The 16,675-nt window shown below is 41.9% G+C and overlaps 2 protein-coding genes across 6 annotated transcripts in view; both read left to right on the top strand.

Moving 5' to 3' along the window:
* The first annotated feature begins 651 nt into the window (after positions 1–651).
* Positions 652–6,835, top strand: LOC120058644 (mitochondrial import inner membrane translocase subunit Tim17-A-like). The gene is made up of 6 exons (XM_039007402.1): positions 652–718; positions 2,050–2,149; positions 2,988–3,051; positions 3,156–3,284; positions 5,910–6,020; positions 6,152–6,835. The coding sequence occupies exons 1-6, from the start codon at positions 693–695 to the stop codon at positions 6,223–6,225; spliced, it is 504 nt and encodes a 167-aa protein (XP_038863330.1). The 5' UTR covers positions 652–692; the 3' UTR covers positions 6,226–6,835.
* Positions 6,836–9,929: 3,094 nt separating this feature from the next.
* Positions 9,930–16,675, top strand: part of LOC120058606 (ras-related protein Rap-1A-like) — a 41,324-nt gene continuing 34,578 nt past the window's right edge. For 4 of the 5 annotated variants that reach the window (XR_005478052.1, XM_039007392.1, XM_039007376.1 and 1 more), the window contains exon 1: positions 9,930–10,050. The gene's annotated coding sequence lies outside the window, so the exon portion shown is untranslated. Of the gene's footprint in view, positions 10,128–16,675 lie in introns of all 5 variants that reach the window. The other variant, XM_039007379.1, reaches the window with a different exon arrangement.

Below are 16,675 nucleotides of genomic sequence, written 5' to 3'. Positions count from 1 at the left end.
GTGGGCACTGTGGTGTTGAGCGTTATTGGAGTAATAATATGTTAAACTACAACTACATTGTCTCAAATCTAAGTTGTGCATTTAGATTGAGAAAATTAACAACTGGGAATAATTTTTCACTTCTCTGATTCGCCTTGTTTGACAGTGCAGGTGACTGCCGACTGACTGGTCTACAAATGACCTTGCATCATAAATAACGACTCATTATTATTTGTAGATCAGTCAGTCACAATTTACTCATGATACATCACGGGTTTGACGCTATCCATCTCGGAACAGGCCAGTGACTTCTCAAACCCCTGCCGGGTCTGCTTAGTCTGCTTCGTAAGCGTTCCTGGAAGTTTTGCGATGTTGCGCTTCTGGGTTTATAAACTCTGTGATAAAATATTCAATTAAAATGTAATATTGCAATAGCTACATTATTTATTTAGTGATGACGTAGTCGTTTCTCCGGTTGTTGTTGGCAGTTACATCAGGGGGAACAAGCACAGACACAAAGTCAAAAGTGGCTATATAGTAAAACATTTATTTTTGGTTTTAATTTAAGGTTAGGGTTAGGCATAAGGTTAGTAGTGTGGTTAAGGTTAGGGTTAAAATCCCATTTTATGAAGAGAAATGGTAGAAATGGGCGGGGTTTATGACTTTGTGGCTGTGGTAACTAGTGACGACTGGAGGACCATTGAAATAACAAAATGGAGGAATACGCACGGGAGCCATGGTGAGTCTTGGTAGCTAGCTAGCTAACTAAAGTGCAAGACAGCTTTACCGGTCTTGTTATTATGGTGTCCTAACATCATATATAACCTGTTAAAATATACAATCAATATATCGTTCATCAAAACGAATATTTAAACCCCCAAATCCGAAGATATTCAGCTAAGCTAACGATGCTAGCTAATTAAATTAGTTATCTAGCTAACGCAGCTAGCTAGCAAGCAAGCAAGCCATGTTCGTTGTTGGGAAGCACTCTTCAATGACCTTGTTGAGCGTTTAAACGTTGGTGGTGGTAACGACGTTAAAATCGTATAATTTCACGCATACGTTGTGTGATCCACACTATTCACCACAAATTAGTCGGATTAGATATTTCCCACGTTCACGGTTCACAAGTAACTAGCTAGCCCTGCTACTTTACTAGCCTGCTAACTATGGATTGTGGTTGCTCAATCATTTCATAGTGTGTGATGTAATGTCTGCATGCTCCATCCACATGAGAAAGCATAGCTACCTAATACATTAATATATCATATTAAGTATAATAGTAACTAACTAGCTATCTCACTAACGTTCATCTACTCGTTAAGGTACCCTAGTGGTTAAAGCGTTGGGCCAGTAACTGAAAGGTTGCTGGATCAAATCCCCGAGCTGCCAAGGTACAAATATGTCGTTCTACCGCTGAACAAGGCAGTTAACCCACTGTTACCCGGTAGGCCGTCATTGTAAACAAGAATTTGTTCTTAACTGACTTGCCTAGTTAAAGCTGAAAATAAAGTGATATGCTAGCTAGCAATTGTAAGGGCTAGCTAGCTATTAGTAGTTTGTAAGGTATGTGCTGCTAGCACAGCTTAGCTACGTTTCAAGCAACTACATTAGCCAAATCAAATGTATTGGTCACATACACATATTTAGCAGATGTTATTGCGGGTGTAGCAAAATGCTTGTGTTCCTAGCTCCAACCATATCTAACAATACACATATCTAAAAAGTAAAAGTGGAATTAAGAAATATTTAAATATTAGGACGAGCAATGTCGGAGTGGTATTGACTAAATAGAATACAGTATATACATATGAGATGAGTAAAGCAGTATGTTACTATGGTTAGCCTACCGGTATCTACTCAGTGTGGGAATCAAAACATTTTTCATGCATTTTAAATGCACTCTAGCCTTGATCCAAGAGTTTTTTTTGTTTTGTTTTTACATTCCAGCACAGTGTAAAAACTATATTGGTTGCATCAAAGTTAAATGCACCCATGACCCTGAAGAAAAACTGTTAGATACCTGTGGTGTGGTTATCTGTGTTTATTGAACACACTGTGTTTTTGCAGTCCGTGGAGAATTGTGGACGACTGTGGAGGTGCTTTCACCATGGGGGCCATTGGAGGAGGGATCTTCCAGGCAGTCAAGGGCTTCAGAAATTCACCTTCAGTATGTAAAGCCATGTAAATAAATTCACCCATGTGCAAAATTAAGTTGACAGCTATGTTTGATACGGCCTTTGTAACTTGAAGGAACAGTTACATTTTAACTTATGAAAATGCCTGTCAATTACAGCCCTTGTTTGACAAAGAATTTAGCACTTTGCTGAATGAGTTGGGCATAGTGAGGTGTGGCTCTGGAGAACCCAAGGTGGTATACAGTCCTTCCCCGTCTTGGGTTTTCAGGTAATGGATGGTTTGGAGGACAGCTGGCTTCATGTGAACTACAATCCCAACGCTTTGTTTTAACATTTAGAAACATTGTTAATCCTTGCTAAAGTTACGGTTTGGTAATCTTTGGAACTTTCATATAAGCGAGAAAGAATGTTTCAAATACAAAAGATATACATACTTTGCGCAGTTTAGCGAAGTTGCACCCGACTGTTACACTACGACACATCCTCTCACCTTGCGCTCACATTTCCATTGTTCCATTCCACTTTTCTGTGTTTCTTAAAATACAGCCGGGTGCAACGTTCCTGAACTGCTTACAGTAAGTGTGCCTTTTGTATTTGACATTTTGTTTCTCGCTTATATGAGTTAAGTTCTACATTTTTCCTATTTTGTTTCTCGCTTATATGAGTTAAGTTCTACATTTTTCCTAAACAGTATTGCACGTTAGTTCTATTTGTGTTTTAAACAGAGCATTTGTGCAGCCTTCTGTCATTTGCCACACATGGCTAATGGAGACCTCTAATGGTTCAATGGAATGAAATTGGAGTCATGAAAAGGGGTTAAGTGAGGTGTGACGAATGAGGAGTTTTGATGCATCTTCCTTCTGTTCTCAGGGGATGAGCCACCGATTGAAAGGTAGCATGACTGCCATCAAAACCAGAGCCCCACAGTTGGGGGGTGAGTGCACATTCAAATTGAAACGTATTTGCCATATTTGGTCCTTATTTTATTCTCTGAGTGTAATGCATTGTTGCTTTCTGTGGATTCTGTTTTTATTGTAGGTAGCTTTGCAGTATGGGGAGGCCTCTTCTCCATGATTGACTGTGGGTTGGTAAAGGTACGGGAGAAAGAGGACCCCTGGAACTCCATCACAAGCGGGGCCATGACTGGAGCCATCCTCGCAGCAAGAAGTGAGTGATAATTTAACCCTATCAGTCCCAAGACCCCAGCAGAAATCACTTTTATCTGACTTTCATATATCTGCATGTCCAACCCTTATATTTAGACTCACAATGAAGTGTTTTATCATGTTCTTTACAGGACAACCAGGGCTACAAGTAGAACACAAAACAATTTCACATAAATAATTGCATTCATGAGTTTTATTAACAAGTGTCAATAAAAAAAACAAGGTCATTCAAAGCAAAAACCTGATAAAAATGAATTTATATGAAGGCTGTAAGTACAGAAATTGTTTGCTCACTGGGAAATGAATATCCAACTAGTCAGTGACAAATTGTAGGAGTTTGTGACGGCAACTGTGAGTTTATTATAGACACTAATATGATCTTTTATGTAGATGAACCCCTTCTAATGACTCTTGTGTAGCGTGTGAGCGTCATAGAGCAAAGCATGTCTCTTCTTTTCATAGATAGATTGTAATAGTTTGTGGCTCAAACCATTCAGACTCTACAGAAATGTTTCTAAAAAGGACCCGGGATCGGCCCTTGTCTCACAAACACTGCTCTAGCTCAGCCGCCGTTAATCACACAGACTTACGCCGGCGTAATGGTGGGACTCATTTGGTTAGTAATTCTCATTTCAAGTCTACAAGCGACAGCATTGCTGTGAAGGACCTTCATATTTTTCTCCATCCCACATCATACTCGCAACAAAACGCCCTCGTACGGTATCTTATAAGAACATTTGCACCGTTTGTACCTTGTTTAACACAGCTATGTATTTTTCCATGCTTATTCCCCTCTCAAATATACCCACAATATGTGCATTTCAATTCTGAACATTTGTGTAGGCATAGTGTTTTTTCACTCAATGTGCATTCAGAACGTATTTGGGCACCTTGACTTTTTCCACATTTTGTTACCTTACAGCCTTATTCTAAAATGTATTAACACTTTTTTTCTCATCAATCTACACTCAATACCCTATAACGACGAAGCAAAAACAGGTTTTTAGAAAATTATGCTAATTTATTAAAAAAATAAAAACTATGACATTTACATAAGTATTCAGACCTTTTACTCAGTTCTTTGAAGCACCTTTGGCAGCGATTACAGACTCGAGTCTTCTTGGGAATGACGCTACAAGCTTGGCACACCTGTATTTGGGAAGTTTCTCCCATTGTTCTCTGCAGATCCTCTCAAGTTCTGTCAGGTTGGATGGGGAGCGTCGTTGCACAGCTATTTTCAGGTCTCCAGAGATGTTCAATCGGGGTCAAGTCTGAGTTCTGGCTGGGCCATTCAAGGACATTCAGAGAATTGTTCTGAAGCCACTCCTGCATTGTCTTGGCTGTGTGCTTAGGGTCTTTGTCCTGTTGGAAGGAGAACCTTCACCTCAGTCACGTCCTGAATGCTTTGGAACAGGTTTTCATCAAGGATCTCTTTACTTTGCTCCTTTCATCTTTCCCTCGATCCTGACTAGTCTCCCAGTCCCTGCCGCTGAAAAACATCCCCACAGCATGATGCTGCCACCACCACCATGCTTCAACGTAGGGATGGTGCCAGGTTTTCTACAGACGTAGAAGGTGTCCTGGAGGGCAGGTAGTTTGCCCCCGGGGATGCGTTGTGCAGACCTCACATCACCGGGGGCAAACTACCTGCCCTCCAGGACACCTACACCACCCGATGTCACAGGAAGGCCATAAAGATCATCAAGGACAACAACCACCCGAGCCACTGCCTGTTCACCCAGCTATCATCCAGAAGGCGAGGTTAGTACAGGTGCATCAAAGCAGGGACCGAGAGACTGAGTCCTTTAGGTGCCTTTTGGCAAACTCCAAACGGGCTGTCGTGCCTTTTACTGAGGAGTGGCTACTGTCTGGACACTACCATAAAGGCCTGATTGGTGGAGTGCTGCAGAGATGGTTGTCCTTCTGGAAGGTTCTCCCATCTCCACAGAGGAACTCTGGAGCTCTGTCATTGACCATCGGGTTCTTGGTCACCTCCCTGACCAAGGCCCTTCTCCCCCAATTGCTCACTTTGGGTGGGCGGCCAGCTCTAGGAAGAGTCTTGGTTGTTCCAAACTTCTTCCGTTTAAGAATGATGGAGGCCACTGTGTTCTTGGGATCCTTCAATGCTGCAGACATTTTTTGGTACCCTTCCCCAGATCTGTGCCTCGACACAATCCTGTCTCGGGGCTCTGCGGACAATTCCTTCGACCTCACTGTCAACTATGGGATCTTATATAGACCGGTGTGTGCCTTCCCAAATCATGTCCAATCAATTAAATGTACCACCGCTGAACTCCAATCAAGTTGTAGCAACATCTCAAGGATCATCAATGGAAATGGGATGCACCGGAGCTCTATTTCAAGTCTTATAGCAAATGGTCTGAATACTTCTGTTTTTAGTTTTTAATACATTTGCAAACATTCGCTTTGTCATTATGGGGTATTATGTGTAGATTGATAAGAGGAAGAAAAATATTTAATCAATTTTATAATCAGGCTGTACTGTAATAAAATGAGGAAAAAGGGAACAGGGTCTGATTTACTTTCACAGTGCACTGTAAATGTTGTGTTTTGGTTTACTGTCAAGGCTAGTCTGTTTTTCTGATTTCTCTACTGTTCTCTTCAGATGGACCTGTGGCCATGGTGGGCTCTGCAGCAATGGGAGGTATACTGCTGGCGTTGATAGAGGGTGCTGGGATCCTGCTCACTAGATTTGCTTCATCACAGTTCCCAACTGGTGAGTGTCACTGAGCTATGCTATAGATGATTCTCAGGGCTTCAATGAAGGCTTATAGAGAATGCAAATGACTTCCCAGTTGTCTTTTCAATAGATTATCCCTGATCTCACCTCTTCTCCTCTTTATACAGGTCCCCAGTTTGCTGAGGAGCCAGCCCCCATGCCTGCCCCTTCCTTTGGAGGAGACTACAGACAGTACCAGTGAGAGGTCCCTCTCAGTCTCTAGGCCTTTTTGAATTCCTTGCTGAAGTTACACTGGGGAAATGGAGGACAAATACTACACAATACGCAATTGCAATTGCCTTTTACCATCTTCAGCCTTGTCAGTTGTGCGTAGTTCACCCTACATTGGTTAAAATATCTGAACTGGAGACGAGGGAAAAGTTTGTAGTTTGTACAATCATACATGCATGTAATACCCTACCCTGCAAGTGTGCCAGATACACTGGAGCTGATGTTGAGCCATGGGCACTGCCATGGCTATGTCAATATCAACTCAAAGATGGACCCTTCTAAACTTGTATAATGTTTTTCATATGTGTGTATATATAGGCTTTCCTGCATGCATTTGATATGTTTTGCTTATTTGCCTTGTTCATCATATCCTGTGCTTGTGCTCGCCATTTTGTAAATTTAAAATGTAAGTGGGCATTTTATGAATTGCTTTTATTGAATGGTATAAAAGGCAAACAATTCATTTTGCTGTCCCTGAAATCTTAGGTTTTATAGTGACTTATGGTCCTCATGCAAGGGGTTGATACAACGTATCTGTATGACAGATTGAATTAAACAAGAATAAAATTGGTCAAATACAATTATTTTGTGGCTTTTATTTTACCTTAATTATCACGGAGTGCAACTTCATGAGTATGCTCATCGTGTGGATTGTGCGGCAACTCTTCCTGGGGTCCATACAAATCATGAAACATGACATAAAAACAAAAAATAGAACTAAAGACCTATTATTCTAGGCTGTCATTTATATTCAGTGGTGTCTAGGCTCAGTTACATACAGTATACACTGAGTGTACAAAAGATTACAGACATCTACTCTATGAGACTGACCAGGTGAAAGCTATGATCCCTTATTGATGTCACTTGTTAAATCCATGTCAATCAGTGTAGATGAAGGGGAGGAGACGGGTTAAAGAAGGATTTTTAATCCTCGACAATTAAGACATGGATTGTGTACGTGTGCCATTGAGGGTGATCGACAATCGATTTAAGTGCCTTTCGACGGGTATGGTAGTAAGTGCCAGGCGCACTGGTTTGTGTCAAGAACTGCAACGCTGCTGGGTTTTTCACGCTCAACAGTTTCCCTTGTGTATCAAGAATGGTCCACCACCCAAAGGACATCCAGCTGACTTGACACAATTGTGGGAAGCATTGGAGTCAACATGGGCCAGCATCCCTGTGGAATGCTTTCGACACCTTGTAGAGTCCATGCCTTCATGAATTGAGTCTGTTCTGAGGGCAATACTAGGAAGGTGTACTTAATGTTTTGTACACTCAGTATATATGTCAATACACACATATACACAAAATATTTAGGTCAAATAGGGGATTGCGTTGTGCTGTGAGTTGTTGCTTTATCTGTTTTTGAAAGCCAGGTTTGCTGTTCACTTGAGCAATCTGAGATGGGAGTTCCATGCAATCATGGCTATATAATACTGTGCGTTTCCTTGAATTAGTTCGAGATTTGTGGACTGTGTAAAGAACCCTGGTGGCATGTCTTGTGGGGTAGGTGTGTGTCAGTGTTGTAAGTTGACTGCAAACTATTTGGAATTTTCAACACATTGTTTCTTAGAAAAACAAGAAGCGACGCAGTCAGCCTCTACTTTTAACCAAGAGAGATTGGCATGCATAGTATGGATATTGGCCTTCTGATTACAATGAAGACCAAGACATGCTGCTCTGTTCTGGGCCAGCAACAGTTTGCTAGGTCTTTCTTTGCAGCACCTGACCATATGACTAGGCAATAATCAAGATAAGATCAAACTAGAGCCTTCAAAACTTGATTTGTGGTGTGTGGTGTCAAAAAAGCAAAGCATCTCTTTATCAAGGACAGACTTCTCTCCATCTTTACAACCATTGAATCAATATGTTTTGACCATGACAGTTTACATTCCAAGGTAACACCAAGTAATTTAGTCTCCTCAACTTGCTCAACAGTCACATTATTCATTATGAGATTCAGATGATGTCTAGAACTTAGGGAATGTTTTGTACCAAATACAGTGTTTTAGAGATGTCCAGGACCAGTGTATTACTGGCCACCCAGTCTAAAACTGACTGCAACTCTTTGTTTAGGGTTGCAGTGATTTCACTAGCCGTGGTTACTGACGTGTACAATATTGAATCATCAGCATCCATAGACATACAGGCTTTACTTAAGGCTAGTGGTAGGTCATTAGTAAAAATAGAGAACATTAGATGGCCAAGAGAGCTCCCCTGCAGTACACCACACTTTACATGTTTAACATTAGAGAAGCTTCCATTAAATAAAACTCTGTTCTATTAGATAGATAACTCTGAATCCATGATATGGCAGAGGTTGAAAAGCAATAACACATACTGTACGTTTTTTCAATAACAGGTTATGGTCAATAATATCAAAGGCTGTACTGAAATCTAACAATACAGCTCCCACAATCTTCTTGTTATCAATTTCTTTCAACCAATCATCAGCCATTTGTGTCAGTGCAGTACATGTTGAGTGCCCTTTCTTTATTAGCATGCTGAAAGTCTGTTGTTAATTTGTTTACAGTGAAATGGCATTGTATCTGGTCAAACAAAGGTAAAGGGTGCTTTACCATTCTTAGGTAGCAGAATGACTTTTGCTTCCCTCCAGGACTCAGATTAAAGATATGACAAATAGGAGTGGCAATATAGTCCGCTATCATCCTCAGTAGCTTTTCATCTAAGTGTTCAATACCAGGTGGTGGCCACCCTCACCATACCACTTGATCTTATGTAACCTCAGTATGTATTTTTTTACACCATTTGCTTTGGTGTTGTGTTGCTTATGTTGTTATTCAAGAGACCACTATCTCAGCCTGGAGAACTCTCAAGGCATAAAGCCATAAAACCTAAAACATGTCACCCTCTAGAGGGCAGTATACACTAGATATCCTGAAAGAGTTGTCCATGTCTCACAGTTTTCTTTTCAGTGAACATTGACTGACAGGGGTTGTTGGAGACTAACTCATGTGAGCATTTTTCTTCCTTCATTTACACAAAACACAAACCTGTCCTCAGCTACAGGAAATCTGAAATGGGGTTCGGGAAAGGCAATGCAGCCCAATAACAGTTGGGAAAAAATGTTTCTGTTCTTGGAGGAGCATGATAGAAAGTTGTCAGTCACCGCTGTCACATGCCATCTCCATTCTCTCAAAAACTTTAACATGCATCTGCACACAATGTGTGGGTGTGCCTCTAACTCTTGCACCAATTTGACTCTATTGTCAATGTTCAAAACGAGCTTGGTTCACACAGTCGGTTACATAGGTGCCGTGACCCAGTCTGTGAGGAGGAAGTCAAAGGAGGGTCAAACTAACAGAGATGGTTAGATAATAAGGTTGACATATTTGCTTAAATGCTTTTTGCCGAGTTTACTGATTGGGTTTGCCAGGGACTGTCATGGGCCAAGGGGCCATGTTGATGATTAAAAAAAAGATCCGTTTTTGTTCTTTATATGGCACATCCACTGCTACCACAAACGGAACACGCGCAACATTTCACATTTTCATTATAAGAAAACCGAGAAATAGTTAGGAATGACGTCTCCTGCGCACGGGGGCCGGACCGGGGATATCAGAGACGCAAAAGGAAGCGAGACATCCCACTTTCTCATTTATTGTTTCAATGGAAGTCAATGACCCAAGTAAACGTTGGTTTCTATGGAAGAGACACCCCTTTAAGTAGACAGGAACTGACACATTTTTTCCTATGGTAAATGGCCTGAGTGAGCCATCTTCATTTATCCAACGTCTTTGGATATACACAGACTGGCGGAGTGGAGCGAGAAACGGTGAGAGTAAAAAGGCTTACTTTATTTGGCCGTCAAAAAGCCACCCGCGTAACAAAATGTCGGCGCAACAATTTTATGTAAGTTAGAAATAAAAACATGACACATTGTCAGTGAATATGCTGCATTTAGCTACTGAGATGAGGAATTTAAACACCCACTAGAAGCTGTATGCAGTGCACTCCCATTTTAGTCAAGGCCAGGCGGAAGGGCAGGTAGCTAAGTCAGTAGCTAGCTAACTATAGGGTTGTGGAAAACATATGTTACTAGATAAGATGGCTAACAAACGTGGAATGTATTTAAAATATAACTTTATCCAAAGATGTGTACTATAGTTTATATTTTGTATTGTGTACAGAGGCACATGAATGCACGGAGCTACAGTTAGCTACGTTAACTCGTGAAGCGTCGACCAATCATCAGTCGCTAACAGCAAACTACTAGCAAGCTATTAAGCTAGTTAGGTAACATTAGCTGGCATTTGTATTTTGAATTTGTTTTAGACCTACTTGAAGGCTACGACACAAGTGTACTTTCTAGTTACCGTATGTGTATCTAACGTTCGTTATGTATTAATTTGAGTTAATCAAGTTTATTCTAAATAGTTAGCTACCGTTAGTTTGACTTGCGTCAACTGTTCGCTAGCTAGAGAAATTACCTTGTTAGGTGTTGATTGTTGGTCTGTAGTACTTGACTTGTTAGTTAGCTGTTTGTCCGCTCATGGGATGTTAACTGACCACGGTGCAAGAGGCCAGATCATAGCATCATAACAATTTTGTTTAGGTTGACATGTGGATGTCTGTTGGTTCTCCTGTTGTAGCCAAGATACTCGCTGCTGTAAAACAGCTAGGAGGGTGTCACTGGCAGGGATTACAGTAGGGAAGTCAAATGAATGGGTTGCTGCACGGTCCCTTTGGAAAACTCTTTCTAGAGCGCATTATTTCAACATCTCTAAATGGTTAAACTGAGGAGAAATGTGTCATTATTGAACAAATCTGTACGTTTACTTGATTTACTATCATGTTAAATAAAGATTAATTAGATATTAGAAAATAATTAAATGTATAGTATATGCTACTTTCCATGATGTGGGCAGTATGTTTAACTACATTACGCAAACTGGCGTTTTGACCACATCGAATTGGGGGGAATCACATATCCCTTTTACCTCAGATTGGTGATGTTAGAATAACAATTTATAGTCAACACAATGACACAATATAAATAGTTTAAAACAGATCAATATATTTGGTTTTGTACTGTTGATTTTGTCAAACGCGTTGGGGGTCGCAGATCTTAGAACTCAGCTATTATTTTCTTTCTCACGGCACTGATCATTTGGGGCTGTCTCTCTAAGTCGCTGGCCACACACCAGTACACTGATTTGACAATCAAACTATCGCTTAAATAGCAGCCATTGTGATTCGTTTTAGTTAACAGGAAAAACATTTGGCAGACTCCTGAAATCAACATCCACCATTCCAAAATATAGATATAAGCTTTCTACAAGTCCTCATCTAACCAATCATATATAGGTTATTGTGGCCTTTCAATAGTGTTAGTTTAACCCTTTAGACCCCAATATAATTCTAGGTTGCTGCTGTTGAATACTGAGAATTTAAGATAATAGAGAGAGAGGAGCAACAAATAGGATACAATTGTAATCAGGAACATCTCACGCTCTCTTCCTTCCTTTCTTTTTCTCAACCATACACATACTTTCCTCCTAATAAGGGGTTTCATGATACTGTTACACGCCTCCCATTACACACACACACACACACACACACACACACACACACACACACACTCCTCCAATCAACTCTTGCTTTCTTGCCCTGACAGACTAACTACAGAGTTAGGCAATGTTAGCTGATTAGTTACGACGCTGGGACAGTTTCCAAATTAATTGCATTGGTAGAAACAGGACAAAACAAGCAACTTGTTTGATGGCTATGTAAACAAATATCTAATTCATCATACTGCGTGGGCATCTACTACCCTAACACGACAGCTAAGCTGTCAAGTAATATCAAAACAAGCCAATGTATAAGCTATGAATATATCCACCAAGCAAACATGACAAACCATAACCTAAGCCCAACAGATAAACACAAATTACTTTAGCCTTCATTTCGGTGGCTGGTTAGCTAGTTGTCTTTGTGGCTAGCTAGTGAAAGTGACAGCTGAGGCAGCCCAAATTTAACTCTACACACAACTTTTCTTGCCTGACAGACTAGCTATGAATATGAATTACATTGGTAGAAACAAGACAAAACGACCAACTAGTTACCTGACTATATACAGCTAATCACTGCGACTATTTCCATGAGACAGAGGGTAATCATTCGAGCTCCACCGCTGACGCGCTAGCCTGTACTAATTAATTTCTAGAAAGGCTGTCGACTGCCGCTATGAGGTCTGAAGGTTTAGCGCTCCAGCCCCAAATGTTTACCCTGTTCAGCATGATATACCCTGTTCAGCATGATATACCCTGTTCAGCATGATATACCCTGTTCAGCATGATATACCCTGTTCAGCATGATATACCCTGTTCAGCATGATATACCCTGTTCAGCATGATATACCCTGTTCAGCATGATATACCCTGTTCAGCATGATATACCCTGTTCAGCATGATATACCCTGTTCAGCATGATATCAATGGAAGTGATTAACATAAAAAGTTTTCCATTACACTTACTGCGTTGGTGACCCATTTGAATCAAAATGCAGTCTTATACAAATTGTCCTCTAACCAGTGACGAACACATTAATCCAGCCTCCTAGCTTTGGGCCTGTAACCGAAAGGTTGCTGGATCAAATCCCTGAGCCGACATGGTAAAATTCTGTCGTTCTGGCCCTCAGCAAGTCAGTTAACCCACTGATCCCTAGGAGCCGTGGATGTCAATTAAGGCAGCCCCCCCCACACCGCTCTGATTCAGAGGGTTTGGGTTAAATGCAGAAGACACATTTCAGTTGAATACATTCAGTTGTACAACTGACTACGTATCCCCCTTTCCCTGCATTTTTTTTGAGCTGTGTTTATTTATTTTCTACCCCCTTTTTCTCCCCAGTTGCGATCTTGTCTCATCGGTGCAACTCCTGTACGGACTCGGGAGAGGCGAAGGTCGAGTGGCGCGCATCCTCCGAAACATGACCCGCCAAACCTCACTTCTTAACACCCGCCCGCTTAACCCGGAAGCCAGCCGCACCAATGTGTCGGAGTAAACAACGTTCAACTGACAAATTCAGCCTGCAGGCGCCCGGCCCGTCGCAAGGAGTCGTTAGCACATGATGAGCCAAGTAAAGCCCACCGCTAACCCGGACGACCCTGGGCCAATTGTGCGCAGCCCTATGGGACTCCCGGTCACGGCCGGTTGTGACACAGCCTGGGATCGATCCTGGGTCTGTAGTGACGCCTCAAGCACTGCGATGCAATTCCTTAGAACGCTGCGCCACTCGGGAGGCCAGAGCTGTGATAGTTTTAACAGGACATGCAACCTCATCTCCCCCTCTCAAACAATTGATTTCAACTTGGCAATCGATGAGTGAATGACAAAACAGTGTTGCATTTCTCTCTCTGTTTTGAGGATCCCTGTATCTAAATGTAGCTGACTGTGTTCTGCAGGTTGTCCTCTAACTGGTGATGTACAAATATCTCCATTTTCCATGTGGTTTTTGAGTTGTGGTAGTTTCAACTGGCAGTTTCACTCAGTCAGTGATTACATCAGCAGTTTGCTTAGACCCTCTCTGACTCAACTCACGACGGTTACTACCAAAAGTTGTTGCAGCTTTGGTTTAAATTCAATTAATGACTTGCCCAGAGTTTAGAGTGGAGGTTGCCCTCAGCATCATCATCAACACTAAAACCTCTAGGCCTGCCGTGAGCCCAGAAGATAGTCACCACATTAGAATGTAGCCGAGACGACAGAGAAGGACATCTGGGCTAACGCTTCAGACAAATGTTTCAATGTTAATTTATGCTAATCCTGTTTTTCACAGGATTACCATGGGACTCTTCTCTTGTCAAAAACAAAGGGCCAGTATGGAATTGTGCAAATAAAAACTAGCTCATAATAGGAGAGATTCTCTGCTCATCTAACCTTGTGATTTTGTCTCTGGCTGATGCTGACTGTGTGGGGTATTTTTCTGTAATTTCCTGACATCTTAGTAGGGGGATTTCAGGGTGGAGTTGTTTGAATGAGTAATAATAGAAGATGTGACCTTATCGTGGCAATTTGAATAATATCAGTTTGTGTAGATTTTGGCCATTCTTTAGCACCATTAATTCCTGAACCACAAGTGGTTGACCATAATTCTTCTGACTCCAACCGTATTCAGTGCTAGCTTTGCAAGCAGAGGGTAGGAGGGGTGTGTAATGAACAGATACTTGCTATGTAAGTGCAAAGTGGTGCCTCAAATTATAGGAGTGTGGTTTCTACTGGTCTGGAGAGATAGAGGAACCTGCCAGTCAGTGTCAGGCGCAGTGACAGCTTCACTATCATTGTCACTGGATTACCAGCAACATCATAGGAAACCCCCCCCACTCTAAATAGCCTGCTGAAGTCTAGGCTAAATGTCAGAGTACCTATCTACTACTACAGTGTGGCTATTAACGAAATTTGAATTCTGTCCACCAATAATCTGTATACTGTTTTGACTCATTTGTGACATGGCTAAGTCATTGTCTCTGTCTGTGCAACTCGTCTTCCCAGTTTAAGCCTTACATGGAGACATACCTCTGTCCATAGATTGAGTTATATGTTGGTGATGTCATGGTTTCAGCATGTTTGTGGTGCGTGGCTCACTCATTATTTCTTCATTACTATGAGGGGAAAGACTGTTTAGCAGTGGAGGCTGCTGAGGGGAGGACGGCTCATAATGTCTGGAACAGCGTGAATGGCATGGAAACCATGTGATTGATGTATTTGTTACCATTCCACCTATTCCACTCCAGTCATTACCACCAGCCAGTCCTCCCCAATTAAGGTGCCACCAACCTCCTGTGCTCTTTAGGCTATTTGTTTTGTGATGAGAGAAATATTGAGGATGAGTAGAGCGGGAGGGAGAGAGAGATTGAGGTTGTTAAATAGATGTCCTTACATGGCCTGCAGTGCACGTGTGTGCAGTTGAGGGACTTCAGTAGGTCGTCCCAGTATGAATGCTGGGAGTGCAGTCAGGAAACATCAGTACTGGAGCAGACTTTCTTATGATTATCTATGCATAGTGACTTTACCCCTACCTACATGTACATATTACCTCGATTAACCTTTACCCCCACACATTGACTCTGTACCAGTACCCCCAGTATATATATATTACTGTAATTTATTTAGTAAATTTTCTTAACTGCATTGTTGGTTAAGGGCATGTAAGCAGTTCACGTTAAGGTCTACTACACCTGTTGTATTCGGCGCATGTGAGGAATTACATTTTATTAGATTTGGTCACATCTATTTGAAAGTAGGCGTAGTTGTAGTTGACAGTTTTTCACCATCATTTGAACTGAAGAGTTTATTACGCTACCAGTGACTTTAAATCCACATCTTCAGCATGCCTCAGGGATAATAATCCTAATAGCTAAGTCTCTGTCCTCCTCTGCTTTTAAAAAGATGACAGTTTTCGCATGGCTCATGAGGACTACGATGTGTGGAACAGAAACTCCACTGACGGGTAGACTGTTTCTTCTCAGAAGTGCGTAGGTGTGTGTGTGTGCTTTCGCTTGCTCTCGCCCCTCCCCCCCAAAAAACGTACCTCCTGTATGGTGAGGAGGATTAGTCTCTCCTTAAATGATTGATTGGTCTCATATCCAATGAGACTGTCTGGTGTCGGGAGCTGAAGGTCAAGGAGCTTCCCTCCCCTCAGTGTTTAGCCCTAGAGGGCTTGTGCTGTCAAAAGAAGGACACGAGGAGCATCCCAGATGGGCGGTGTTGTGGTTCTACATTGACAATAAATAAGTATACATTTATTATTATCATCTTGTGCGCACACAAGGCCCAACCAAAACTTTACTTTCTCTTTTAACCCAACCCCTCTGAATTGGAGAGGTGCAGGGACTGTCACGTTGGATGCCCAGGGAGCTGCTGTTGTGAGCGGTCAACTGCCTTGCTAAAGGACAGAACTAAAGATTTTTCACCTTGTCGGCTCGGGATTCGAACTAGCAACCTTTCAGTTACTGGCCCAACGCTCTAACCGCAAGGCTATCTGCCAACAGATTTTGCCAGCTAGCCTCTTCGCTTTACTTTAGCAGAAAGATAGGCCTGCATATAGACCCAGTTGTCAAGCCCATGTGACGTACGGCAATGGATTTCAGTTACTGTATTCATAAACTGAATCTTACAGGGTGTGCTGCCTGCATGCATAACGGCCAGATGGTTGTGTCATAGGAGCAGGCGGCCTAAAATCCAAGCCTCTCCATTCACACCCACAGATGGTTTGTGTTAGCTAAAGGGTGGGGTCATCTGGGGTCATATACTCCTCACCACCTCTGCCCTGGAGCTCCACTAATGTGGGTTCCCATTGTTATGTTGCTACTTGTCCCAACCATGCTAAATTTGGGAATTACTACGATCTTACTAGGAAAACTCTGTTTTACAATACTTTTCTGTCTCTTTCTCTTGTCTGT

This window comes from Salvelinus namaycush, chromosome 2 (genome assembly GCF_016432855.1).
Source record: "Salvelinus namaycush isolate Seneca chromosome 2, SaNama_1.0, whole genome shotgun sequence".
NCBI classification, from domain to species: Eukaryota; Metazoa; Chordata; class Actinopteri; order Salmoniformes; family Salmonidae; genus Salvelinus; species Salvelinus namaycush.
Note: the sequence above shows the minus strand (reverse complement) of the source record. Positions and strands in the feature narration are given on the sequence as shown.